This window comes from Nerophis lumbriciformis, linkage group LG19, assembly GCF_033978685.3.
Source record: "Nerophis lumbriciformis linkage group LG19, RoL_Nlum_v2.1, whole genome shotgun sequence".
NCBI lineage: Eukaryota > Metazoa > Chordata > Actinopteri > Syngnathiformes > Syngnathidae > Nerophis > Nerophis lumbriciformis.
The window spans coordinates 22,643,035-22,670,035 of NC_084566.2; the positions used below are offsets into that span (position 1 = coordinate 22,643,035).

At 37.5% G+C, this 27,001-nt stretch overlaps 1 protein-coding gene across 1 annotated transcript; it reads left to right on the forward strand.

Moving 5' to 3' along the window:
- The first annotated feature begins 44 nt into the window (after positions 1 to 44).
- On the forward strand, positions 45 to 26,594 carry myl13 (myosin, light chain 13). Its single transcript, XM_061979885.2, has 6 exons — positions 45 to 161; positions 8,471 to 8,581; positions 22,031 to 22,058; positions 23,426 to 23,575; positions 24,986 to 25,159; positions 26,374 to 26,594. The coding sequence occupies exons 2-6, from the start codon at positions 8,480 to 8,482 to the stop codon at positions 26,478 to 26,480; spliced, it is 561 nt and encodes a 186-aa protein (XP_061835869.1). The 5' UTR covers positions 45 to 161; positions 8,471 to 8,479; the 3' UTR covers positions 26,481 to 26,594.
- The last annotated feature ends 407 nt before the right edge of the window (positions 26,595 to 27,001 follow it).

A 27,001-nucleotide genomic window follows, 5' to 3' on the forward strand; every position in this document is an offset into this window, starting at 1 on the left:
CGCTCCCCTAGTTGTTAAATCAACTTGCGTCCTTGTGTCTTTCATCCGCAGGTTCCCCTTTCGGATACATCACACTATTGTTCTGGGAATTACATAACGACGGGCCGCCGTTTCCGAGCCTTGGAAGCAGCAGAGGCCACAGCTGCTTTCAAAGTCACCCGGTGAGTGGCCCAAACAATTGGCATTGTATGCAGAGATCAGGCTTTCTTTCCACGCGGCGTGCCAGTGGCACAACGGACTCCAGAATAGCAAAAGTGTCTTGGATGCTCTGAGGGCGCGAGTTGATGCGGTCGGTCGAGTGACGGATTGTTGGGGTGGAGCCTGTCGATGACAACCACCTGGTACTGGCGGGTGGGCGGCTTGTTCTGTGACACATGTCACCTCTTTGAGTCAGAACCAACATGACAACCATGCTCTCACTGACCCTTTAAAAATAATGAGGAACAAGAACAAAACCTCCCACAGGTGTGTGGATGATTACTTTCATTGAACGCTGATAAATTATTGAACTACAGCATATTTCTTCATGGAACTTCACTGTCATACCAGCACGCAAGATATAAAAGATGGCCCAAAATTCAGCACTGGAGGTCCCAGATTTAGCCCAATGAATACCACAAGAGCAATAGTATGTCCATATAAATTTAGATAGAATAGGATATAAATGGAGTAGGTAATTATAGAATTAAGTAATAGAAAAAAAGAATAACGTGTAATCCTCTCATGCAGTGATTCTTAAAATGTGGGACGTGTAACACTCGTGGTACACGTCCTTCGTTTAGTGGTACACCAAAGAATCACTTGATTAAAATACAGTGTTTTATTTTCCTATATTCAAACACACTGTTAATGTCCAAACTGTGTGTCGTGTTATAGTGGCCAAAAATCCTAAATATACCATATTTTTCGGACTATAAGGCGCACTTAAAATCTTTTCATTTTCTCAAAACTCGACAGTGCGCCTTATAACCCGATGCGCCTAATGTACGGAATAATTTTGGTTGTGCTCACTGACCTCGAAGCGATTTTATTTGGTACATGGTGAAATGATAAGTGTGACCAGTAGATGGCAGTCACACATAAGAGATACCGTATTTTTCAGAGTATAAGTCGCACCGGAGTATAAGTCGCACCTGCCGAAAATGCATAATAAAGAAGGAAAAAAACATAAATAAGTTGCACTGGAGCCTGGCCAGACTATGAAAAAAACTGCGACTTATAGTCCGAAAAATACGGTACATGTGGACTGCAATATGACTCAAGTAAACAACATCGCAATTGTATATGTTCCATTGAAAATATAGAACATTACACACGGCGCTCAAAAATCTGTCAAAATGTTTTAGTACGACGTTGGTAAGCAATGAAGCCGCACCGCTTGATGGATTGTACTGTGCTTAAACATACAAGTATTATTATGATGTGTGTATAAGGTAAGACGTATCATCTGGTGTTTTGTTTCGCAGTATTATGCAAAAGCAACTTGTCTTACCTGCTGATCTGTATTTGGGATCTGCATAAGTCCTGAAAATTTGCGAGCATTCCCGTCTCTGTAGTCCCTGCCGACACCGTAGTCGATAAGCTTCTTCTTTTTCTCTATCTTCTTGTTATGGGGCATTCATCCTCTGCTGTTGCCATTTCTAATATAAAGTAGTATAAAGTTCTAACTAATATCTGTCAGTAAACTCGCCATGAAAGCGCTAAAACATACCGGTATTGTGAGTTTACATTATCCACCCAAGGAACTTTAGTTATTAGAGAGTTCCAATCGGACGGTTTTTCACGGGACACATTTCCGGGGTTATTGCACTAGTGAGCCACGGATGAGAAGATGCTGCTCCGTTATTGATTGAAGTAAAGTCTGAATGTCATTAAAACAGTTAACTCCATCTTTTGACACTTCTTCCACTCCCGTTCTTGCACGCTACACCGCTACAACAAAGATGACGGAGAAAAGACGCTGCCGAAGGTGAGCCAAAACGGCGCATCCTGAAGCGACTGTCAGAAAGCGGCTTGAAGATGGTCTGTGAAACATAATCTATGCAACATTTTGACCAAAGAACCACCATTACATGTTATGTAGACCACAAGAAAGTGTTTTACATTTAGAAAAAACAAAATAATATACCCCTTTAATGTGCCTTATAATCCGGTGTTCCTTTTGTATGAAAATAGACCTGAATAGACCCGCTCATCGGCAGTTAAATAAAACCTCTGTATTGTTTTAATGAGTACTTGGGCCTACTACACTCTTGTAATTTAATGTTTGGGGAGCCAAGTGTTTTCTGAGTTGGTCTTTGGTGAAAATAGTTTCAAAACCACTGCTTTAATGCAGATAGAATGAAAAAAAAAGCAAACCAAACCAAATAAAACCTACTTAGTAAGATTAGCATACGTCATAGCCCGTTTTTTATTTAAGATGATTTTATTTCATCATCAGGTTTAAAAACGTAATTGGTTAACAAATATGGTTTCTTGCATGAATTCTAGTCTATTGTAAAGTACATTATAAGCCTTTTTTTTTTACTTTTCTGACTGAAGAAATAAAATAAATATTTCAAAACATTATCTTAACTATTTTCAATCATTTACTTCAATGTCTTTTTTTACCCCGTTTTTTCCACAATTTCAAAATAAATTACATGCCAACAGTACTTTTTCTGATTAGCAAATAACGAAGGAAAAAATAAATGTAATTGTATTTTTGAAAGTTATTATAATGTAGTTTATCCCTATCATCTTTTCCTATCATTGTTCTCCATTATTTTGGTGGTAGCGGGGTTGTATATTGCAGCCCGGAAAAGTTAGGGCTGAATGGGATTCTGGGTATTTGTTTTGTTGTGTTTATGTTGTGTTACTGTGCGGATGTTCTCCCAAAATGTGTTTGTCATTCTTGTTTGGTGTGGATTCACAGTGTGGTGCATATTTCTAACAGTGTTAAAGTTATTTATACGGGCACCGTCAGTGTAACCTGTATCGCTGTTGGCCAAGTATGCTTGCATTTACGTGTGTGTGCGTGCGTGATGAAGTCGCACATATTTTGTGATCGGGCCGACACGTTGTTGGAATGGATGAAAAGCAAACGTGACGACAGCTCGTGGAGGACGATAAACGCAGTGCCTTTAAAGCACGCCCGCAAGACTGTGGTCCGGGTGGACTACGAGGTATAATGACTGATGAACAACTTCGCTGGATAATGAAAGATGCCTCACCTCAAAGCCTGAGCCCCGACATTAATGAACTAGCATCCAAGAAAAGATGGCAGGTATCTGGCTTGGGCACATCAGATTAGATCAGTGTGTCGCAAACTGAGCAGTTTAAAGTCCTGAATGGTTGGTTTATTCATTGTTATTTTATTTTCTAATTTATTAGCCTGTGGAAAAAGTTAATGTTGATATTTACCTCAGAAGGCTGCAAATAGAAAAGAGGCATTCAATTTTTATTTAAATTGTATTTGATATGCCATTGATATTTTTTAATTATTATTATTATTATTTGAAACTCGATTTTGCATGTCACTATAAAGTTATATAAGCCTTGCTTGTTCAATATTCAATGCAAAACTTGTTTGGGTCCCTATTAAAAGGTTCATTTGTTCAACCTTGGCCCGCAGCTTTGTTCAGTTTTAAATTTTGGCCCACTCTGTATTTGAGTTTGACACCCCTGGTGTATAAAATACGTTGATGGAGGGTTTTCTAGTTGTGTTAAGAGGGCTTTGAAGGCTACAACGGTCTCTCCTATTAGCCACATTCTGCAAGCGTTTATCATCTTTAAAATCTTTAAAAAAAAAACAGACGTGTTCTTGTCTCTCATAATGATTGTGAACGATAGGCAACATTTGAAAAAAGTGCAGTTCCCCTTTAATACTGTAGATTATTCCTTGATGTATGCGCCACCCTTCCACAAAGTTTTGTGAATATCAAATGAACCCGTGATTTATTATAGTAACAAGTAAGGCTGATCTAATTAATTCATGTTCCATTGTCCATTCCACTTGAGCTCAGACCATAGTAAGAGACTCTGGAAAAAAAACCCAAAACTAATTAATGTGTTTCCCCCAAATGTGAATTTAATGAATGTTGTTTCCCTGAGCCCAGACCATGTTTTATTGCCTCGTCATGCTCGAGCAAACGTGCTGGCCTTTCAGCTACAAACTCACGACTACTGAGAGCTGACGCTAATGCATGAGCTTCTTTTCTCGGCAGCGCGGGGACTCGGTGCATTTGTACTGTTTGCGTGACACAATCGTGGACGTATAAATTAAAGCGTAAAAAGAAATTAAGCACTGTTCATACAGTATTAAGATTATGTGAAAACAAGAAAACACCCGCCTATTAGCTTTTAAGAAAAGTTAAACGTAGAGCCTAAGTTCCTTCTTAATTAGCACACCAGTCTAAACAGTAATTAACCACTGTTAGAAGACGAAATAAAGAAAATAAATCTACTTCGACCATGAAAACAAGCATCAATATTTTGTGCGAGAGGTGTAGTTTTTTTGCTTGTAGGAACTTCCAACTAACTACAAACCCCGTTTCCATATGAGTTGGGAAATTGTGTTAGATGTAAATATAAACGGAATACAATGATTTGCAAAACATTTTCAACCCATATTCAATTGAATATGCTACAAAGACAACATATTTGATGTTCAAACTGATAAGCATTTTTTTTTTGCAAATAATCATTAACTTTAGAATTTGATGCCAGCAACACGTGACAAAGAAGTTGGGAAAGCTGGCAATAAATACTGATAAAGTTGAGGAATGCTCATCAAACACTTATTTGGAACATCCCACAGGTGAACAGGCAAATTGGGAACAGGTGGGTGCCATGATTGGGTATAAAAGTAGATTCCATGAAATGCTCAGTCATTCACAAACAAGGATGGGGCGAGGGTCACCACTTTGTCAACAAATGTGTGAGCAAATTGTTGAACAGTTTAAGAAAAACCTTTCTCAACCAGCTATTGCAAGGAATTTAGGGATTTCACCATCTATGGTCCGTAATATCATCAAAGGGTTCAGAGAATCTGGAGAAATCACTGCACGCAAGCAGCTAAGCCTGTGACCTTCGATCCCTCAGGCTGTACTGCATCAACAAGCGACATCAGTGTGTAAAGGATATCACCACATGGGCTCAGGAACACTTCAGAAACCCACTGTCAGTAACTACAGTTGGTCGCTACATCTGTGAGTGCAAGTTAAAACTCTCCTATGCAAGGCAAAAACCGTTTATCATCAACATCCAGAAACGCCGTCGGCTTCACTGGGCCTGAGCTCATCTAAGATGGACTGAAAAAAAAGTGTTCTGTGGTCTGACGAGTCCACATTTCAAATTGTTTTTGGAAACTGTGGACGTTGTGTCCTCCGGACCAAAGAGGAAAAGAACCATCCGGATTGTTATAGGCGCAAAGTTGAAAAGCCAGCATCTGTGATGGTATGGGGGTGTATTAGTGCCCAAGACATGGGTAACTTACACATCTGTGAAGGCGCCATTAATGCTGAAAGGTACATACAGGTTTTGGAGCAACATATGTTGCCATCCAAGCAACGTTACCATGGATGCCCCTGCTTATTTCAGCAAGACAATGCCAAGCCATGTGTTACATCAACATGTCTCCTCAGTTCCCAAAAGTTTACTGAGTGTTGTTAAAAGGAAAGGCCATGTAACACAGTGGTGAACATGCCCTTTCCCAACTACTTGCAGCCATGAAATTCTAAGTTAATTATTATTTGCAAAAAATAAATAAAGTTTATGAGTTTGAACATCAAATATATTGTCTTTGTAATGCATTTACATTTTACACAATTTCCCAACTCATATAGAAACGGGGTTTGTAGTTGTGTCCTGATCCATTGATATCGCTCCAATATTAGCAAAAAAAACATTATCTGATTTATCAGCCTACATTCAAAACCTCCTATACAAGCAGTCGTGCAGCGCGTTTTCTTGTGCTAAGTTGAATTGTCAGTTAGGGCTGCTATATATTGATTATATCGATATATCACAGGTTTGTCTCTGTGCGATATAGAAAATGACTATATCGTGATATTCGAGTATACGTTCTCACGGAGTTGCTTTTAGCTGCGGGGCATTAAACTGCATGCTTTTCTCACTCTTTCCTGTCTCTCTTTCTCACAGAGACTTTAAAAGAAGCGCACCTTCTTACATACGTCACATACTGTCACGTGAGCAACGTCAGAGGTAGCGACATGGTAACGTTAGCTGTAATGCTAACAGCTAACGGTGTGGTTTGAGTGGTAATACGAGAGAAAGAAGGTGCGAATCTGGTAACAAATGGAGGAATAATTAATTCCCCAAAAAAACAGCACGGGATCCATCGTCTGACGGTGGTTTGGCTTCAAGCGGGAATATGTCTTTACATGTCAACATCTCCGTTCGGTGCCACACCAACTAAATGCCGAAGCAACTATTTCCACATCAACACCGTAGGACATATACTATTTGATATGCAGCTAATTTTTATGTGACACTTATTGAAATATCTTCTGTGTCATCATGCACAAAAGTGCACTCATAGCTTGTTTTAAAATGTCTCTGACAATCTTGCACTTTCTGTTTTGGAAATGACATGAATGTTTGTGCCACTGCTTAATAACTGTTTAATAAATACAGATTAGCTTGCAGTCATGCAGTGACCAGATATGCCTGATAAGCACTCCAACAATTAAGTCAATAACATCAACAAAGCTCACGTTTGTGCATTCACGCACAGCATGAAAAGTTTGATGGTCAAAATGAGACAAAGAAGGATTGACATGAAACACATCTTTCTGTGGCAGCGTCGGAGAAAGTTGTACATGTAAACAAACTACGGGGAGTTCAAGGACCGCCGAAATTATTAGGACAAAATGGCGCCCGCCAAATACTGTCATCAGTGAAGCATAAACATAAACATTTAACAGTGGGCTTTCGAATAATTTTGTCCTCCTATAGAAACCATATTAAACAAAAACATTTATTTCCGCCCCCATCTTTTTCCATTTTGACTTATTTTTTAAAAAGCCACTAGAGCGAGCTAAAATCCAAATATCATGCGGTAAACAAAGTGTGCAATCTATAAAATAGCATGCACTATTAGTGGGCGCGTTGTGATTTACTAAGACTGCGAGTATAATTGTTAAGTTGTGCAAACCGCCTTATTTAAATGAGGATTTTGCATGTACTCTGTGGGGCATCACCATAGAGACCCTCTCATTTACTGCACATTCATGTTATCATGCTCCTACCTGTGGAATTTTGTTATGTTTTCAAACATGCAGGAGACGTCTACCAATTTTTATGGGCAATTCAGAAGCAGTTGTGCAGTGCATCTACATTAAAACCCACTTTTTTTCTTCTTTTTTACCGCTGAAGGTGCATGGGAGCAAACTTCAAAAAGTTGTTTTGGTATAAGAAATATTTTAATAATACATAATAGTACAGGCCAAAAGTTTGGACACAGCTTCACATTTCAATGCATCCATCGATCCATCCATTTTCTACCGCTTATTCCCTTCGAGGTCGCGGGGGGCGCTGGAGCCTATCTCAGCTACAATCGGGCGGAAGGCGGGGTACACCCTGGACAAGTCGCCAACTCATCGCAGCATTTCAATGTATTTTCTTTATTTTCATGACTACTTACATTGTTGATTGTCATTGAAGGCATCAAAATTATGACACCTGTGAAGTGAAAACCATTTCAGGTGACTACCTCTTGAAGCTCATCGAGAGAATGCCAAGAGTGTGCAAAACAGTAATCAGAGCAATCGGTGGCTATTTTGAAGAAACTAGAATATCAAACATGCTTTAGTTATTTAAATTTTTTTTGTTAAGTACATAACTCCACATGTTCATTCATAGTTTTGATGCCTTCAGTGACAATCTACAATGTAAATAATCATGAAAATAAAGAAAACGCATTGAATGAGAAGGTGTGTCCAAACTTTGGCCTGTACTGTATATTCCACCAATAATCTATTATTGTGTTCCATTTGTGATCATCATCTTCAAAGCACAAATGGTCATTCTGATCAAATATTGCCTGCAGGTTGTTTAGCCAGAGGCTTACAGTCCATTGTGTTTTTCATTGATTTAATTTTGACTGGTGAGCTCCAAATTGCACCCCGCCTACAGGCAATCATAATTGTGTTCATCCTTGCAAACATCCATCACCCTTTCAGCCAACAAGGTCACGGCTGCAACTAAAAAAGGAGGTGATATGATTAGTCGAAGGTTCCAAGCATTCCAGCTAACATCGTGATGACATGCACTAGAACCTTTGTCCTAAATAGAAACACCAAAGCCGTATCCTTTTATAGTGCTCTTGTCATTGTTGGCAGCGTCAGCGTGTAAAGGGGGTGGAGATGGCACCTGGGGGAGCCGGATAAAGAGACTTAATGGGCCACCCCGGACCACTCTAGCTGGATCAAAGCAAAGACCCTCGTCTTTTTACTTTCCTTCTTGACAGCTTCCCGCCATGGCGCCAAAGAAGAAGGAAGAGCCGGCACCTGCGCCGGCACCCAAAGCACCTGAACCTGAGCGCCCTAAGACCCCGGTGTTCAACCCTGCATCTATCACGGTAAAAACGTCCATTATTCAACATCAAAGACAGAGCAATTTATGTGCATGACTCAAAAGTAATAATACAGCAATGACCCAAATAAAAGACTTCTAAGCCAAAGATTTTTTTCTTTAAGTCTGGAAAAGACATCTTCTCTTTGGGGTGTAAATATTTATACATGCACACCAGAAGGTGGTGCCAAACAAAAGATTCCCTTAGAAAGTAATTAAACTTTTGAACCAAATATAAGAAGACTTCTAAGATCAATTTTTTTTTAAGTCTGGAAAGACATCTTTTCTTCAGGGTCTAAAAGGTTCATAAGATTCACCAAACATAAAATAGTCCATATGCATGAGCACAGAGTAATAATACAGCATTCACACACACACAAAAAAACAACTTCTAAGACCAGGATTTTTCCTTAAAATAAAGTCTGAAAAAGAAGTCTTATCTTCAGCGTCTAAAGATTTATCCCTGCGTACGAGCAGGTGGCACCACACAATGCAAGAGTAGAAATTCAATTTTACAGACCTAAATATTAGACTTCTAAAACTAAGATTTGTTTCCTTAAAAAGTCTGGAAAAGACGTCTCTTATTCAGGGTCTAAAGATGTACCGTATTTTTCGGAGTATAAGTCGCACCGGAGTATAAGTCGCACCTGCCGAAAATGCATAATAAAGAAGGAAAAAAACATATAAGTCGCACTGGAGCCCGGCCAAACTATGAAAAAAACTGCGACTTATAGTCCGAAAAATACGGTATACACGCCTGATTTAAAAAACAATTCACGACTATACCGCATTGACCCAAAAATAAGATATTTTGCCTTGAAAAAAAACAAAAAACATCTTGTCTTTGGGAGTCTAAATATTTATACATATAAACCAGCAGGTGGCACCTGTTACAGGTCTCACAGGTGTGTGAGTTCAGTAGACCAAAAGGTTGTGTTCATTGTCTAACACAGTGGTTCTTAACCTGGGTTCGATCAAACCCTAGGGGTTCGGTGAGTCAGCCTCAGGGGTTCGGCGGAGCCTCCACCGCGGCGGTCAAGACACACTCGACTCATTGTGTAAATAAAACTTCTCCCTATCGGCATATTATGAATACCCCCAAACAATGTTCCCTCTAATTTTCCATATGTGTGAGCAAACGCAAAAACTCTTTGAGCATTCAGTGGAGCACATGTGAGCGACGAGATGTGTCTGGAATCGGAGACATTTCTGTACACATGGAACTGAAGCAAACAATTGCCACGCACTTAGATGAGCTTGCAAAGTCTCTCGACGGATATTTCCCTACGAGTGAGTCATATCCAGCATGGGTGAGACAGCCGTTCACGTTTGCTGTTTAGACAGCAAATGTCATTAAAATTCAGCAGAGCCAGGTTCAACAGCAACTCTTCAGAACAACAACGCTCTCAACATTTTGGTGTCAACAAATGGAAAAGTACAGTATCCAGTTATTAGGTAAGTCCTGGAATTTTTTATACCATTTGTTACAACATATCTTTGCGAGCAATCCTTTTCGAGGATGCTGGACATAAAAATGAAGAAAAGGAACAGACTCTGCTGTGAAAATGACCTCAGTGTGACACTTGCCAATGTGAAGCCACGCATATCTGAACTGGTCTCTCAAAGGCAACAGAAGAAGTCACACTGATTTGCAGGTGTGTATTTTATTGTGAGTTCTGTTATGATCCGCTGCCCGGATCATATTTCTGTTTGGGTTTTCGGGTCACGTGTGTTTTCTGTTAGTCTTGGACTCATTTTGTTCCTGTCTGTGCACATTTGAGTTGGTTACCATAGTTACATATTAATTCCACCTGCCGCTTGTGTTTCTGACGCACACCTGTTGTAATCACTGACATTATTTAAGCCTGCCTTTTCCAGTCAGTCTGGATTCTTTATTTGCGTCACGCGACTGCTACGTAAGTTTTTGTTTGTCTCCAAGCCCCTGCTAAGTGTCATAGTCTTTGCTAAGTTGTAGCCTTAGCTTCCGGTGCGCTCGGCACCTTTTCCAAAAAATCAATTTCTGGGAGCATTAGTCACTGGGGGCGGAGCCAAAGTCACTGGGGGCGGGGCTTGGAAAACAGGAGACTGAGACTGAAAAAATCTAAATTTTGAAAACATTTTCTCATAAGGATTAATCCTAGAAACAAAGTCCTTAGTGGGGGGGTGACAGAGGGAGTAAACAGAATCTAAAAAAAAATCTTGGTCTCTGACGTCATCCATAGTGGGCGAGATGACGTCATCATTAGGCAGCGGCGTAATGTCAACAGAGCGGGTCTCCCTCTGGCTCACAGCCCAGTCGGAAAATTGTTGGGCACAAACATGAATGGAATTACCAAACCTCAGAGGTTTGGTAATTCTTGGTGTGCTGCTGTCTTCGGGAGCGACGCGTCCTGACGGCGAGGCGAAGACTCCTTGCTGTCCGATGCGAGAGAACGAGGTGCTGGCATCTTTTTGTCACGTTCGGGGCGCATGATGATGCGGGGTTTTGTTCTGCCAAGATGCAAAGGATGAATCCGGACAGGACTGGCAGGTAACAACTTGATTTAATAATAAAACAACACAAAACAGGTACAAAACAGAAAACAAATCAACTGGAAAAGGTGCCGAGCGCACCGGAAGCTAAGGCTACAACTTAGCAAAGACTATGACACTTAGCAGGGGCTTGGAGACAAGCAAAAACTTACGTAGCAGTCACGTGACGCAAATAAAGAAGCCAGACTGACTGGAAAAGGCAGGCTTAAAGGGGAACATTATCACAATTTCAGAATTGTTAAAACCATTAAAAATCAGTTCCCAGTGGCTTATTATATTTTTCGAAGTTTTTTTCAAAATTTTACCCATCACGCAATATCCCTAAAAAAAGCTTCAAAGTGCCTGATTTTAACCACTCGTCCATTTTCCTGTGACGTCACATAGTGAAGCCAACACAAACAAACATGGCGGAAAGAACAGCAAGCTATAGCAACATTAGCTCGGATTCAGACTCGGATTTCAGCGGCTTAAGCGATTCAACAGATTACGAATGTATTGAAACGGATGGTTGTAGTGTGGAGGCAGGTAGCGAAAACGAAATTGAAGAAGAAACTGAAGCTATTGAGCCATATCGGTTTGAACCGTATGCAAGCGAAACCGACGAAAACGACACGACAGCCAGCGACACAGGAGAAAGCGAGGACGAATTCGGCGATCGCCTTCTAACCAACGATTGGTATGTGTTTGTTTGGCATTAAAGGAAACTAACAACTATGAACTAGGTTTACAGCATATGAAATACATTTGGCAACAACATGCACTTTGAGAGTGCAGACAGCCCAATTTTCATCAATTAATATATTCTGCAGACATACCCTCATGTCAGCAGGCCAGGTAAACTAGGGTCGATATTCTTCTCTTGATCATCTTGGGACGGTGTGAGCCAAGACATCCAGGGGGGTTTAGCTCGCTCGTCTGCGGGAACAAACTGCCGCCATTGCTTGCCGTGCTACCGAGGTCATTTGTCCCTGAATTGCTCACACACTCTGGCAGATTCAATGGGGGTCTGGCGGCAGATTTCTTTGACTTTATCGTTGGAAATGCATCTGCTTTGAGTGTCGCAGGATATCCACACATTCTTGCCATCTCTGTCGTAGCATAGCTTTCGTCGGTAAAGTGTGCGGAACAAACGTCCAATTTCTTGCCACTTTCGCATCTTTGGGCCACTGGTGCAACTTGAATCCGTCCCTGTTCGTGTTGTTACACCCTCCGACAACACACCGACGAGGCATGATGTCTCCAAGGTACGGAAAACAGTCGAAAAAACGGAAAATAACAGAGCTGTTTTGACCCGGTGTTTGAGAAAATGGCGGATTGCTTCCCGATGCAACGTCACGTTGTGACGTCATCGCTCCGAGAGAGAATATTTAATTCGCCAAAATTCACCCATTTAGAGTTTGGAAATCGGTTAAAAAAATATATGGTCTTTTTTCTGCAACATCAATGTATATATTGACGCTTACATAGGTCTGGTAATAATGTTCCCCTTTAAATAATGTCAGTGATTACAACAGGTGTGCGTCAGAAACACAAGCGGCAGGTGGAATTAATATGTAACTATGGTAACCAACTCAAATGTGCACAGACAGGAACAAAATGAGTCCAAGACTAACAGAAAACACACGTGACCCGAAAACCCAAACAGAAATATGATCCGGGCAGCGGATCATAACAAGTTTATGCACTGTGTTGGTTTTGTTCTTTGAACAAGGTGATGTTCATGCACGGTACATTTTGTGCACCAGTAAAAAAAACATAACTTTGTCTTGAATTTGAAAAAAAAAAAATTGTTTTTGTTTCCACTAAAGAAGGGTTCGGTGAATGCGCATATGAAACTGGTAGGGTTCGGTACCTCCAACAAGGTTAAGAACCACTCGTCTAACTCATGGAAAACACAGGCAATGTTTAAGGAGAGTGAAGACACGAACAATCTTTGAAGCTTCCAAAGTTTCCTCTCTTTATTACACATTATATATATTTCCTATAATCCACAATAACAATATAATTATTATTCTCTAAATTCAATATCATATTCTCAAAACATATCTTCTCCATAGCACAATAGCTATTATAATGGTCTATACTACTTTATATTCACATTTATATATAGTGTTGTTACAGAAATCTTGAGTAATAGACTTTACAAATGGGTATTTAAATGGGTAAGTATACTTAGGCCCAGAGGTGGGTAGTAACGCGCTACATTTACTCCGTTACATCTACTTGAGTAACTTTTGGGATAAATTGTACTTCTAAGAGTAGTTTTAATGCAACATACTTTTACTTTTACTTGAGTATATTTATAGAGAAGAAACGCTACTTTTACGCCGCTACTTTTATCTACATTCAGCTCGCTACTCGCTACTAATTTTTATCGATCTGTTAATGCACGCTTTGTTTGTTTTGGTCTGTCAGACAGACCTTCATAGTGCCTGCGTTTCAACAAATACAGTCACTGGTGACGTTCACTCCGTTCCACCAATCAGATGCAGTCACTGGTGACGTTGGACCAATCAAACAGAGCCAGGCGGTCACATGACCTGACTTAAACAAGTTGAAAAACTTATTGGGGTGTTACCATTTAGTGGTCAATTGTACGGAATATATACTGTACTGTGCACTCTACTAATAAAAGTTTCAATCAATCAATCAAAAGTGTGAAGGAAAAAAGACCCTTTTTTATTTCAACCGTACATCCCGTCAAAAGCCTAAAGACTGACTGCACAGTTCCTGTCTTCACAATAAAAGTGCCGCTCCATCGCGCCTGCGCTTTCAAAACAAGAGTCTCCGAAAGCCAGCGCAAACAAGCTAGCAAGCTACGGAGTTTGCCGCCAATGTATTTCTTGTAAAGTGTATAAAAACGAATATGGAAGCTGGACAAATAAGATGCCAAAAACCAACCACTTTCATGTGGTATTACACAGAAAGGAGGAACTTTTTTTCTCCTCCATTTGAAAACGTGGACGCTATCAGCACTACTGTCTGATTACAATCAATGCAAGTCATCAGAATCAGGTAATACACCAACTTATATTCTTGTCTTCATGAAAGAAAGGAATCTATATGTGTTAAACATGCATGTATATTCATTAAAACACCTTTAACATGTAAACAAAAACGGCAAAATAAATAAATATAAATTATATACTGTATATATATATATATATGTGTATATATATATATATATATATATATATATATATGTATATACATATAAATGTGTGTGTGTGTGTGTATATATATATATATATATATATATATATATGATATGATATGAGTGTGTATGTTACTCATCAGTTACTCAGTACTTGAGTAGTTTTTTCACAACATACTTTTTACTTTTACTCAAGTAAATATTTGGGTGACTACTCCTTACTTTTACTTGAGTAATAAATCTCTAAAGTAACAGTACTCTTACTTGAGTACAATTTCTGGCTACTCTACCCACCTCTGCTTAGGCCATGTCCACATTAACACAGATACTTAATAAACACATACTTATCTTTGCGTTTAGGCCTCTAGCCACACACAGACGCATACTTCTGTCTTTAAAAACGCAGACTTTTACAAACGCTGACCAAAGTGTAGAGTTCTAAAACTCTCCGCTTAGCGTATGCGTGTACACGGCACAAACGGAGGGTTGTCATGACGTATTAATAAAAAAGATAAATCAAAATGGGCTTTGCGACACTCCCGCCGGCGCTAATGACAGTCAGCTGTTTCGGATACGATTGCTGTGGAACCTCCACCTGATGGGACAACTTCAGTGTCATAAGAAAGGTGCAACATTATCTTATGTTTGTAGTCCTTATTTAACGACAAATCATGAAGTTCACTTACGTGTCTTGCTTCCATTTTTGTAGACTGAGCTCGTGCGTAAAAAGCGACCAAGCAACTAAAAAAAAACCAATGTAGTGTCCTCCTTGTAGTGTGTACTGATGTTAAAGACAATATACACTTCATTACACATGTACCATAGCACTATAGCCATGATTAAATGCTTTATATTTCCCTTACACATGCAAAATGGTTTCCTTGGCTCGTTTAGTACATGCTGATTTTAGAAATAATGTACACTTCACTGCACATGTAATACATCACCATGTTGCTGAACATGTTATAATTCTATGAGTGTTGGCTTTCAGCAGCACAGGTGTGCATTCGCTCTTTAATAATGTTCCCAGGATTATGTGTGTATGTGCAGGCTGGTTTTAAAGATAATGTACATGCCATTGTACGTCTAGTACCGTATTTTTACGGAGTATAATTAAGTCGCTCCAGAGTATAAGTCGCACCGGCCGAAAATGCATAATAAAGAAGGAAAAAAACATATATAAGTCGCATTTTTTGGGGAAATTTATTTGATAAAACCCAACACCAAGAATAGACATTTGAAAGGCAATTTAAAATAAATAAAGAATAGTGAACAACAGGCTGAATAAGTGTACGTTATATGAGGCATAAATAACCAACTGAGAACGTGCCTGGTATGTTAATGTAACATATTATGGTAAGAGTCATTCAAATAACTATAACATATCTCCTAATCGCTAAATCCCATGATATCTTACACGTCTAGTCCAGTGGTTCTTAACCTTGTTGGAGGTACCGAACCTCACCAGTTTCATATGCGCATTCACCGAACCCTTCTTTATTGGAAAATAAAAAACTTTTTTTTTTTTTAATTTAAGACAAAGTTATATGTTTTTTTTTACTGGTGCACAAAATGAACCGTGCATGAACATCACCTTGTTCAAAAAACAAAACCAACACAGTGCATGAACTCACAACAAAATACACACCTGCAAATCAGTGTGACTTCTGCTGTTGCCTTTGAGAGACCAGTTCAGATATGCGTGGCTTCACATTGGCAAGTGTCACACCGAGGTCATTTTCACAGCAGAGTCTGTTCCTTTTCTTCATTTTTATGTCCAGCATCCTCGAAAAGGATTGCTCGCAAAGATATGTTGTAACAAATGGTATAAAAAAATTCCAGGGCTTAACTAATAACTGGATACTGTACTTTTCCATTTGTTGACACCAAAATGTTGAGAGTGTTGTTGTTCTGAAGAGTTGCTGTTGAACCTGGCTCTGCTGAATTTTAATGATTTCATCGAGGTATTCCTCATTGACATTTGCTGTCTAAACAGCAAACGTGAACGGCTGTCTCACCCATGCTGGATATGACTCTCTCGTAGGGAAATATCCGTCGAGAGACTTTGCAAGCTCATCTAAGTGCGTAGCAATTGTTTACTTCAGTTCCATGTGTACAGAAATGTCTCCGATTCCAGACACATCTCGTCGCTCACATGTGCTCCACTGAATGCTCAAGGAGTTTTTGCGTTTGCTCACACATATGGAAAATTAGAGGGAACATTGTTTGGGGGTATTCATAATATGCCGATAGGGAGAAGTTTTATTTACACGATGAGTCGGGTGTGTCTTGACCTCCGCGGTGGAGGCTCCGCCGAACCCCTGAGGCTGACTCACCAAACCCCTAGGGCAGTGGTTCTCAAATGGGGGTATGTGTACACCTGGGGGTACTTGAAGGTATGCCAAGGGGTACGTGAGATTTTTTCTTAATATTCTAAAAATAGCAACAATTCAAAAATTCTTTATAAACATAAATAAAAACCTATCTTTTTTTCCAAATAGTTCAAGAAAGACCATTACAAATGAGCAATATTTTGCACTGTTAGACAATTTAATAAATCAGAAACTGATGACATAGTGCTGTATTTTACTTCTTTATCTCTTTTTTTCAACCAAAAATGCTTTGCTCTCATTAGGGGGTACTTGAATTAAAAAATGTTCACAGGGGGTACATCACTGAAAAAAGGTTGAGAACCACTGCCCTAGGGTTCGATCGAACCCAGGTTAAGAACCACTGGTCTAGTCTCTTACGTGAATGAGCTAAATAATATTATTTGATATTTTACGGTAATGTGTTAATAGTTTCACACATAAGTCGCTCCTGAGTATAAGTCGCACCCCCGGCCAAACTATGAAAAAAACTGCGACTTATAGTCCGAAAAATACGGTATATCAAAATTGATATAACAGCGGTGTAATGCCACCAAGTCAGCTATTGCTGCTTTTTTCAGGCTTCTGATTGGACAAAAATGTGTATGACAGCAGGTGTATGCGTTTGTGTGTAGACACAGACAGTTTTGAAACTACCGTACACTTGTGTGAATGGAGATTGTTTTAACCTTGGATAAGCGTTTCTGAAACTCTCCGTGTTCGTGTGGACATGGCCTAACACATATTTGGGGTTAAAACGATCTCCATCCACTCAAGTGTAGTTTCAAAACGGTCTATGTCTACACATAAACGCATACACCTGCTGTCATGCATCAGAATCCTGAAAAAAGCAGCAATAGCTGACTTGGTGACATTACACCTCTATTATGTTTATTTTGATATACTTTAGATGTACAATGACATGTACATTATCTGTAAAGCCAGCCTGCACTCATAGAATTATAACATGTTTAGCAACATGGTGATGTATTACCACCTAGGCCTTCAGTGATGTCCGACTTCAGTGATTTCCTCTCAAAATACCATCATTTATGTCACCACATGATCATTGCTGGAGAAATACTATAGGGAAGCACAATTCCTGGGGGTGCTGATAACTGACAATATAACCTGGTCCCTACACACCGGAGCTCTTGTAAAAAGAGCTCAGCAGCGCATGCACTTTTTGCGTCGGATGAAAAGAGCACAGCTCTCTCCCCCCATTCTCACCACATTCTACAGAGGCACTATAGAGATCCTACTGACCAACTGCATCTCTGTCTGGACTGGAGCCTGCGTTGGCTCAGACTGGAAGTCTCTCCAGAGAGTGGTGAGGACGGCGGAAAAGATCATCAGGACTTCTCTTCCTCCTATTCAGGAGGTCGCAAAAAGCCGCTGCCTGACCAGAGCTCAGAAAATCTGCAAAGATTCCTCCCACCCCCACCAAGGACTGTTTTCACTGCTGGACTCTAGAGAGAGGTTCCGCAGCCTCCGAAGCAGAACCTCCAGGTTCTGTAACAGCTTCTTCCCTCAAGTCGTAAGACTCTTGAACGCATCATAATTAAATTATCCCCTCAACTCCCCCCAAAATGGATTAACTCGCTGGAATAAAAAAGACAATATAACATACATCTATAAACGTGGACGCATGTGAAAAAGTGCAATATATTTATCTGTACAGTAATCTATTTATTTATTTATATATATTTATATATATTTATTTATTGTATATATATATTTATATATATTTATTTATTTATATATGCACCGTATTGCTTTTTTATCCTGCACTACCATGAGCTTATGTAACAAAATTTCGTTCTTATCTGTGCTGTAAAGTTCAAATTTGAATGACAATAAAAAGGAAGTCTAAGTCTAAGTCTAAGAATTACGCACTACTGGTCATTAAAGCACCTCAACATTGTACAAAACGGGTTATTTTCTGGCGCATTTAAAAATCAATAAACCCGCATCAGCGATTAAAACATATCTTATGTGGTACTGTTAAAATTAAAATTGCAAGAAACATATTAAATGTGAAAAAATAATGAAATTTAATTATTTGAACTCACAATTTGCAGAACCTATTCGACGCCGTATAGCCCCTCGGAGTCAGTTGATGCGAGTGGAAATGGCGGGCATTTCCCCATTTCATCGCCGACATCGTCTCTCAAGATGTAGTTTCTCTTTAAATATCCTTCTTGAAAATGGCCTTGCAAATATATATCTGCCACCTAATCAACGTTTTGTTCTCCTTCTTTGTGGGTCAAATACTTCCCGCTTCCTGCTTTATTGCAACTTGTGATTAGATACTCACTTTGGAGTGACAAAAGAGTATCCAATCCCAGTCTCGTTAACATCAGGCTACCTAGATAGGCTACTGTCAACAACTTGTGATCTGATTGGCTATAGCAACTATCTCTCAACTCTATGTGTTCTCAAATTCATCCGCTAACGGTCCCGATGAGTATCCAATCACAGGATGTGTAAATGTCACATTCAACCTTAGGCCAGCTAGAAGGCCTTACTGACAACAACTCATGATCTGATTGGCTATCGCAATTGTCTATCAACTGTATGCGTCCGTTCACTTACAGTGTACAGACGTCTGCATTGTTGATACAGCATGGCAACATAAGATAGCTGAATTCTGATTGGATACAAACTCTAACCTAAAAACAACAGCACTGGAACAAGCATAATATGACATGAATAGAATATGAATAATTTTAGATATTTAGGGAAAGTAAATAAAAAAAACACTTTTATCTTTAATTATGATCATGATTTCTGGTTATGCTAGGCCAGCAAAGAAGGCCTTGCCGGCCCTGACGGCCCACCACTGTCATTATGGTAGTTCTTGGAGAACCAAGTGTTTTCTGAAGTGGTACTTGGTGAAAAAAGTTTGAGAACCACTGGTATATGACTTATTACTAAAATGGTGTCATTGTGACCTCCTAGTGGCTGAGAGCAGGTTGACATTTTGGCCCTCTTAATGGATTCTACTCTAAGCCGGGACATAATTGTTGGTTTTCTATCACCGGCCTCACCTAATCATAAAAATAAATAACATACAAAAATCTGATAGTTCCTTCAACATTAACTTTATTAGACAAAGGGACAATTCAAGCCAATCCAGTGTGTAAAGAGCTTTAGAGACACCGTGTGACACAAACATGGAAGTGCAAGCACAAAGAAGCCTTGAAGTCCTGCAATAGTTGTTTAAAAGTATCAAATTTGAGCACTCAGCATTAAAAATGAACATGCGACATGACATTGCATGGAAAGTTGGTCTTGTATCTCTATTATTGTTATTAAAGACAGTGTTTGCCATATCACAAAGGAACCACAGAGTATGATATTAATTATGTCTGAGAATAGAAGACCACCCGCGTCATGCACCGGACTGGAAAGAAAGGGAAAGGGAAAGAAAATGTAGAGTCCTGTTTCCTGCTGCCACCATCCATTTTTAACACGCTTACCTATTCAAGTTAAAGAAGCTCACCGAGATGTTCTTTATAGACAGGAAATTACTGGAGGCCAAGCTATACAAAGACTCCATCATAGGTTATAACCACAGGGAAGCATAGTGTGTTATATTGAATACATCTAAGGTAAACGTAATAGTTTTAAATTGGTAAGTAAAGTCACATTTCTGACATTCCCCCCCCCCCCCCCCCCCCCCAGTGAGGTATTTAAAAGCCCTCCCAATGTTGCTTTGAGATGAAATTACTTTACTTAATAATTTCTATGTCAACTGGTTAGACACAATTGTATTATATATTCATGTGTTTATACTTATTTTTAACAAGGAAAGAAAATGTGGTTAAATCTCACTATATTGGCCCTTGTAGACTCATTCAAACTACTGTATTTCATTATACAATTTGAACAGAGATTTGTATTATTACTCAAAGTTTTTCCTTCAAATGTATTTATGGTTATTTAAAAAAAGTTTATATTCAGCCAATCAATGTAATATATTGGGGGATATTTTTTTTTTAGATAATTCATTAGTAATTAACTGGGAAACATCCCTTGTTGCAACGACTTAATTACTTAAAGTCTATGCATTACTTGTATCATTATTCAAAGGTTTTTTTTCAAAATTATTTACAGTTATACAAATAACCGAATCATTTCAAAATTATTTTCTGATTTGTCTTTACTGATTAACTGGGAGAAATTATTGAAGCTATTTAATTAAGGTTTGTACAGTAACTTTATCATTCATGAAAAATATTTGTAAATTTATAAAGGGTCATTTAAAAATATATATTAATTTGATCATTCTATTTTATATATTTTAGAAATATTTTTCTTTAGTGATTAACTGGGAGAAATCATTTGTTGCAGCTACTCATTAAAACGTATTCATTATTTAGAGTCTTTTATTAATATTCCCCAAAATAATTGAAATGTATATATGGTTATTTGAAGAAAAAAAAGATAAATTTCTTTCATGCGGGGGCAAATCACTCGTTGAAATGACTTAATTACTTAAAATCTGTACATTACTTTTATTAGTTTTTTTCTAAATGATGTGTAGTTATTCAAACATGTACTTTGTTTTAATGTTTGCTTGTTTTATTTTATATACAATATACATTTATTTTGTATAATTATTTTCAGATTATTCTTTAGTTTTTAACTGCATGGGAGAAACCACTTGTCGCAACGACTCATCAAAACTACTTCATTATTTAGATGATGAATCATTTTATTTGATATATGTTGGAATAATTTAGTTAATTTTTTTAATTGTGTGATTAATTGGGAGAAAGAACTCGTTGCAACTATTTATCATAACTACTTAATTATTCAAGTCAATGTATACTTCGTTTTTTACATTTAAGTTTTTTTCAATAAATGATTTCTGGGCATTCAAATTATTTTTATATTTTATATATTTTTTTAATATTCCATTTTTTTTTTTCCATTGAAGAAACATGGTTCTACTGCCTTGTAATTCAAAGTCAGGAATGATAAGAAATGAATTTAGTCATAAAGAGAATAATTATTCAAAGCAATAGAATACTAGAAAAGTCTGCATGAATATATGTGTAGAGGTTGAAATAGACTTGTATTTTAATGAGTTAAGTAATGATGATCATTTGTTTCATTCACATAAAGTGAAATACTGTACATACACATGGAGTGACTTTATGTGAACCCTGACCTTGCTGGAGCACCCCTAACCTACATAACCCAGCCATGTAGACCAATGAAGTCATCTAAAATTAACCCTGCATTAGCTGATCCAAGGTCAGTGACGATACCCAGTGATGACAGCCAGGCTGTAACTGGAGCCATGTAGCCAATGTAGAGATAATCCTACTATTTATTCTCTTTGCTGCTCTCCTGACCCCTTAAAGCTTCTTGCTTTTTTGTCTTCCTACAGCTGGAATTCACCCCCGAGCAAATTGAAGGTACGCTAAGTGGTTGTCTTATTTATAGGAGGATGTGTATTTTATCCTTCTCTTTGCTGACGAGACAAAGAGCTGATCGTAACATTGCTTTAGTGCTAAACTCATCATGCATGCACATTTCTACTCTATATCAGAGGTATTATTATTCTTGTTTGTTGTTGCTATGCCATTCGGGCATATCAATATTGGGGATTTCACATCATTCCATTCACTGTAAAGTGATCATTTATGTTTAGTCCAAATTAATATATGACAACTTATTTATCTATTGTTTCCTTAAATTGAAAAAAATATATATATTGTACATGCAAACATACATACGCATGTATATTCATACATACATACATACACATGCACATTCAATGTACAAACATACATACATAGATACTGTACATATACGAGCACATATACATACATACACTCATGCATATAATTATGTTGCATCAAACATATATTAACATTGCTAAAGCTTAACCTATTTTATACCATAACAATCTATAAGGTTAATATTGTCTGCTCCCTTCTTCCCCTCTCCTTATTTGCTTTCTTTTGTAATTTAAGTATTCATTAAATGTATGTATTGTTGCATTTGAAGCAATTGTAATGTTTATAATATAGGTAATTATTATTATTCATTCTCAATATTGTTATTTATATTGGTATTTGTGTTGCTCCATTTGTACTGCAATAATGTTCATTTTTATTTCAGTGTTGTTACTATCGATTTCATTAACTGATTATTTGCTATTTTTTTTGGCATCATATTTGTACATATATTTGCTGATGTTGTTGTTTTTATCTTTCTGTCTTATCCCCTTCTTGTCCCCGCAATTTTCCCTTGCCTTCTTTTGTTTTTCTGTCTATAAAACAATATACTGTATACACAGTAAATTTAAAGCTAACTTCATTGAAGTCTTAAGGAGATATTGCTAGCGCAGTGATTCTCAAACTATGGTAGGTGTACCACTAGTGGTACACCAAAAAATAACTTCATTAAAAGTACAGGGTTTTATTTTCCTATATTCAAACACAGTGTTACTGTTCAAACGGTGTAATGTTACAGTAGCCAAAAATGTTAAATATACTTGTTAAATAAAACCTCTGCCTTGTTTTAGTGAGTACTTAGGCCTACTATGCTACAGTATTTTAATGTTGGTCATTATGGCGGCACTTGGGAAGCCATGTTTTTTTCTGGAGGTGGCACTTAGTGAAAAAGCTTTGAGAACCACTGTGTTAGCGTTTTAGTTCTGATAGTGAAATACTTTCAAACCTCCAAGAACTTTCATATTTGTGGTTGCCACTCAGCAAAAATGTAGCAATACAATTTAAAAAAAACAAAAACCTTTTTGTTGTCTTTGCTTTTCCAGATTTCAAAGATGCTTTCCAGCTGTTTGACAGGACTCCAAACAGCGAGATGAAAATCACCTACGGACAATGTGGGGATCTGATCCGAGCTTTGGGACAGAATCCCACCAACTCCGAGATCATGTTTGTGCTCGGGAAGCCCAAAGCCGAAGGTATTTATGCTCTGATCGATGCACAGCTGACATACTGTAGTATGACTCATTCAGTTTGCAGGATTGTATCAAAAAACATTTTGATTACCCTTAACTTTGCAGAAGAAACCTAACAGTTGTGGTGAAAATCTGGATAAAAGTGCAGTTCAGTCAAAACTTGAGTCACTGTTGCATCAACAATCTCCATAAATTAAGATTAGTTTATTTCAAAGGGGACAATGCAATTTCATAAAACACATGACTACACATGGTTGAAAAATAAATCAGGAAGTTGTCTGCTAATGCAGCATTTTACACAGCTGGAATAAGAAGTATCCCACCAAGAGTGAAAAGTAAACAAACATGGCCAACAATTTTACATTGTACCTGTTTTTATTTTTAATGCACTTAGAGTGTGGTGACAACAAACCTCCTGTTTTTTGGCATCTTTTGATACTTTTTGAAGTATTTATCAACTAAGTAAACATAGAAATGTCCATGCTGAAGGTTTCCAATATCTTCGATAAACATAGTTTATAGGGGTGTCAAACTAATTTTTATGGTGGGCCACATCACAGTTTCAGTACAGCGGCCCTCAGAGGGAGTAAGTAAAAAATAAATAAATAAATAAATAAGATAAAATAAAAAAAAATAAATAAAATAAAATAAAAAAAAATAAAAAAATAAAATATATATATATATATATAAACCACAGAAACCTCAACTATATATATAGTCAAGGTTTCTGTGGATTATCCGTTATACAGTGCTCAATACCAGGGTAGAGCGGAATATACGTTAGGTCAGGAAAAACACAGAGACTATTTCATCCCCATAAGCCTGTTTTGCAGGTTTCCCTGCTCTTCAGGGGATTTTAAAATAAAATGTAATTGAAATTCATCGATTTTATTTTTAAATCCCCTGACGAGCAGGGTAACCTGTGAAACAGGCTTGTAGGGATGAAATAGCCTATGTGTTTTTCCTGACCTAACGTGTATATATGTATATATATATATATATATATATATATATATATATATATATATATATATATATATATATATATATATATATATATATATATATATATATATATATATATATATATATATATATATATATATACAGGAAACATACAATTTTGTTTGAACAATATTATGAATATACATTCTTAATAAGTAAAAACTAAGAAAATATGTACCTTTTTAAATTCACAATTTAAAAAAATTAAATAATATTTTTTTTAAATCATTCTATTGAATGAAAAGTGTTCCAAGACTTTTGCAAAGTGCTGTACTGAAGTCCATGTAAAACAGGGAACACAATAAAACAGTGATAAAAACAGCTGTTGCTATTATAGTAATAATTGATTTTATTTGTATTGTACTGTGATTGTGCAGGTGTACCTAATGATGTGTCTCTGCCTTGCAGACATGCAGTCCAAAATGATGGATTTTGACCAGTTCCTTCCCATCCATCAGCACATCTGCAAGGCCAAAGATCAAGGAACCTTCGAGGACTTTGTGGAGGGTCTGAGGGTGTTTGACAAGGAGGGCAATGGAACCGTCATGGGCGCCGAGCTGAGACACGTCCTGGCAACGCTTGGTAACGTCATACTCATACTGTGTGTGTATGTGTATGTATGTATGTATATATATATATCCATCCATTTTCTACCGCTTGTGGTAAATGGCTTTCACTTTATATAATACAGTTTTAACTTGCACTTACAGATGTAGCGACAAACTGTAGTTACTGACAGTGGTTTTCTGAAATGTTCCTGAGCCACTGTGGTGATATCATTTACACACTGATGTCGCTTTTTGATAAAGTACCGCCTGAGGGATCAAAGGTCGTGGGCATTCAATGTTGGTTTTTGACCTTGCCGCTTACGTGCAGTGATTGCTCCAGATTCTCAGAACCTTTTGATGATATTACGGACCGTAGATGGTGAAATCCCTAAATTCCTTGCAATAGCTGGTTGAGAAAAGTTGTTCTTAAACTGTCCGACAGTTTGCTCCCGCATTTGTTTCTCAAAGTGGTGACCCTCGCCCCATCCTTGTTTGTGAATGACTGGAGCATTTCTTGGAAGCTGCTTTTATACCCAATAATTGCACCCACCTGTTCCCAATTAGCCTGTTCACCTGTGGGATGTTCCAAATAAGTGTTTGATGAGCATTCCTCAACTTTCTCAGTCTTTTTTGCCACTTGTGCCAGCTTTTTTGAAACATAATACAGGCATCAAATTCCAAATGAGCTAATATTTGCAAAAATAACACAGTTTACCGGTTTGAACATAAAGTATCTTGTTTTTGTAGTCTATTCAATTGAATATAGGTTGAAAAGGATTTGCAAATCATTGTATTCTGTTTTTATTTACAATTTACACAACGTGCCAACTTCACTGGTTTTGGGTTTTGTATTACTCACACACATATACTAATATACATATACATATATATATATATACATATATATATACATACATATATATATATACACACATATACATACATACATATATATATACACACATACATACATACATACACACATATATATACATATATATATATATATATATATATATATATATATATATATATATATATATATATATATATATACATACATACATACATACACACACACACACACACACACACTTTATATACACATACTGTAGATATACTGTACATTTACACATATACATACTGTATACATATATACATACATACATACATACACAAACACACACGCAAGTATACTTGAACAAGGTATGTGTGTGTCACCTTGAGTATGGCTTCTTTGTTTTCCAGGTGAGAAGATGCGAGAGGATGAGGTGGAGCAGCTAATGCAGAACCAAGAGGATGCTAATGGATGCATCAACTACGAAGCTTTTGTCAAATACCTTATGGCCTCTTGAACGACAAACTCATGTATTATTATTATTAATATGAATCTCGTTGTCATTCTGCTGCTGCCTTATTCTGCATGACGACATCTGTCATCTCATAAAGTGCAACATGCTGATGGAGTAAGGAACACAAATAAAACCTTTTAATAAGAAGTTGTATTGTTTGAGTCAACACAATTGTGATTTGATAATATTTGTGTTCAATTGCTTTTAAATTTGTACAAAAGTAAAAATAAACACATTTAAAATGATTGTATTTTTATAATTCCAATAAGCATAATAAAACTGTTTAGTAGAACATATTAAACTTATTTATATTTCAACACTCTATAACATATTTTATAGTGCTTGTATATCAGAAAATATTCATAATTAATAATATTAATATAAAATATATATATTGACCAATGTTTAATATATGAAATACATTTTTTGATACATTAAATAATAAAGTGTACCCCGCCTTCCGCCCGATTGTAGCTGAGATAGGCTCCAGCGCCCCCCGCGACCCCAAAGGGAATAAGCGGTAG

Coding starts and splice junctions, on each gene's coding strand:
- myl13 (XM_061979885.2), top strand. CDS start 8,480: ATGGCGCCAAAGAAGAAGGAAGAGCCGGCACCTGCGCCGGCACCCAAA. Junction 8,582..22,030: donor TCAACCCTGCATCTATCACG/GTAAAAACGTCC, acceptor GTCTTCCTACAG/CTGGAATTCACCCCCGAGCA. Junction 22,059..23,425: donor CACCCCCGAGCAAATTGAAG/GTACGCTAAGTG, acceptor TTGCTTTTCCAG/ATTTCAAAGATGCTTTCCAG.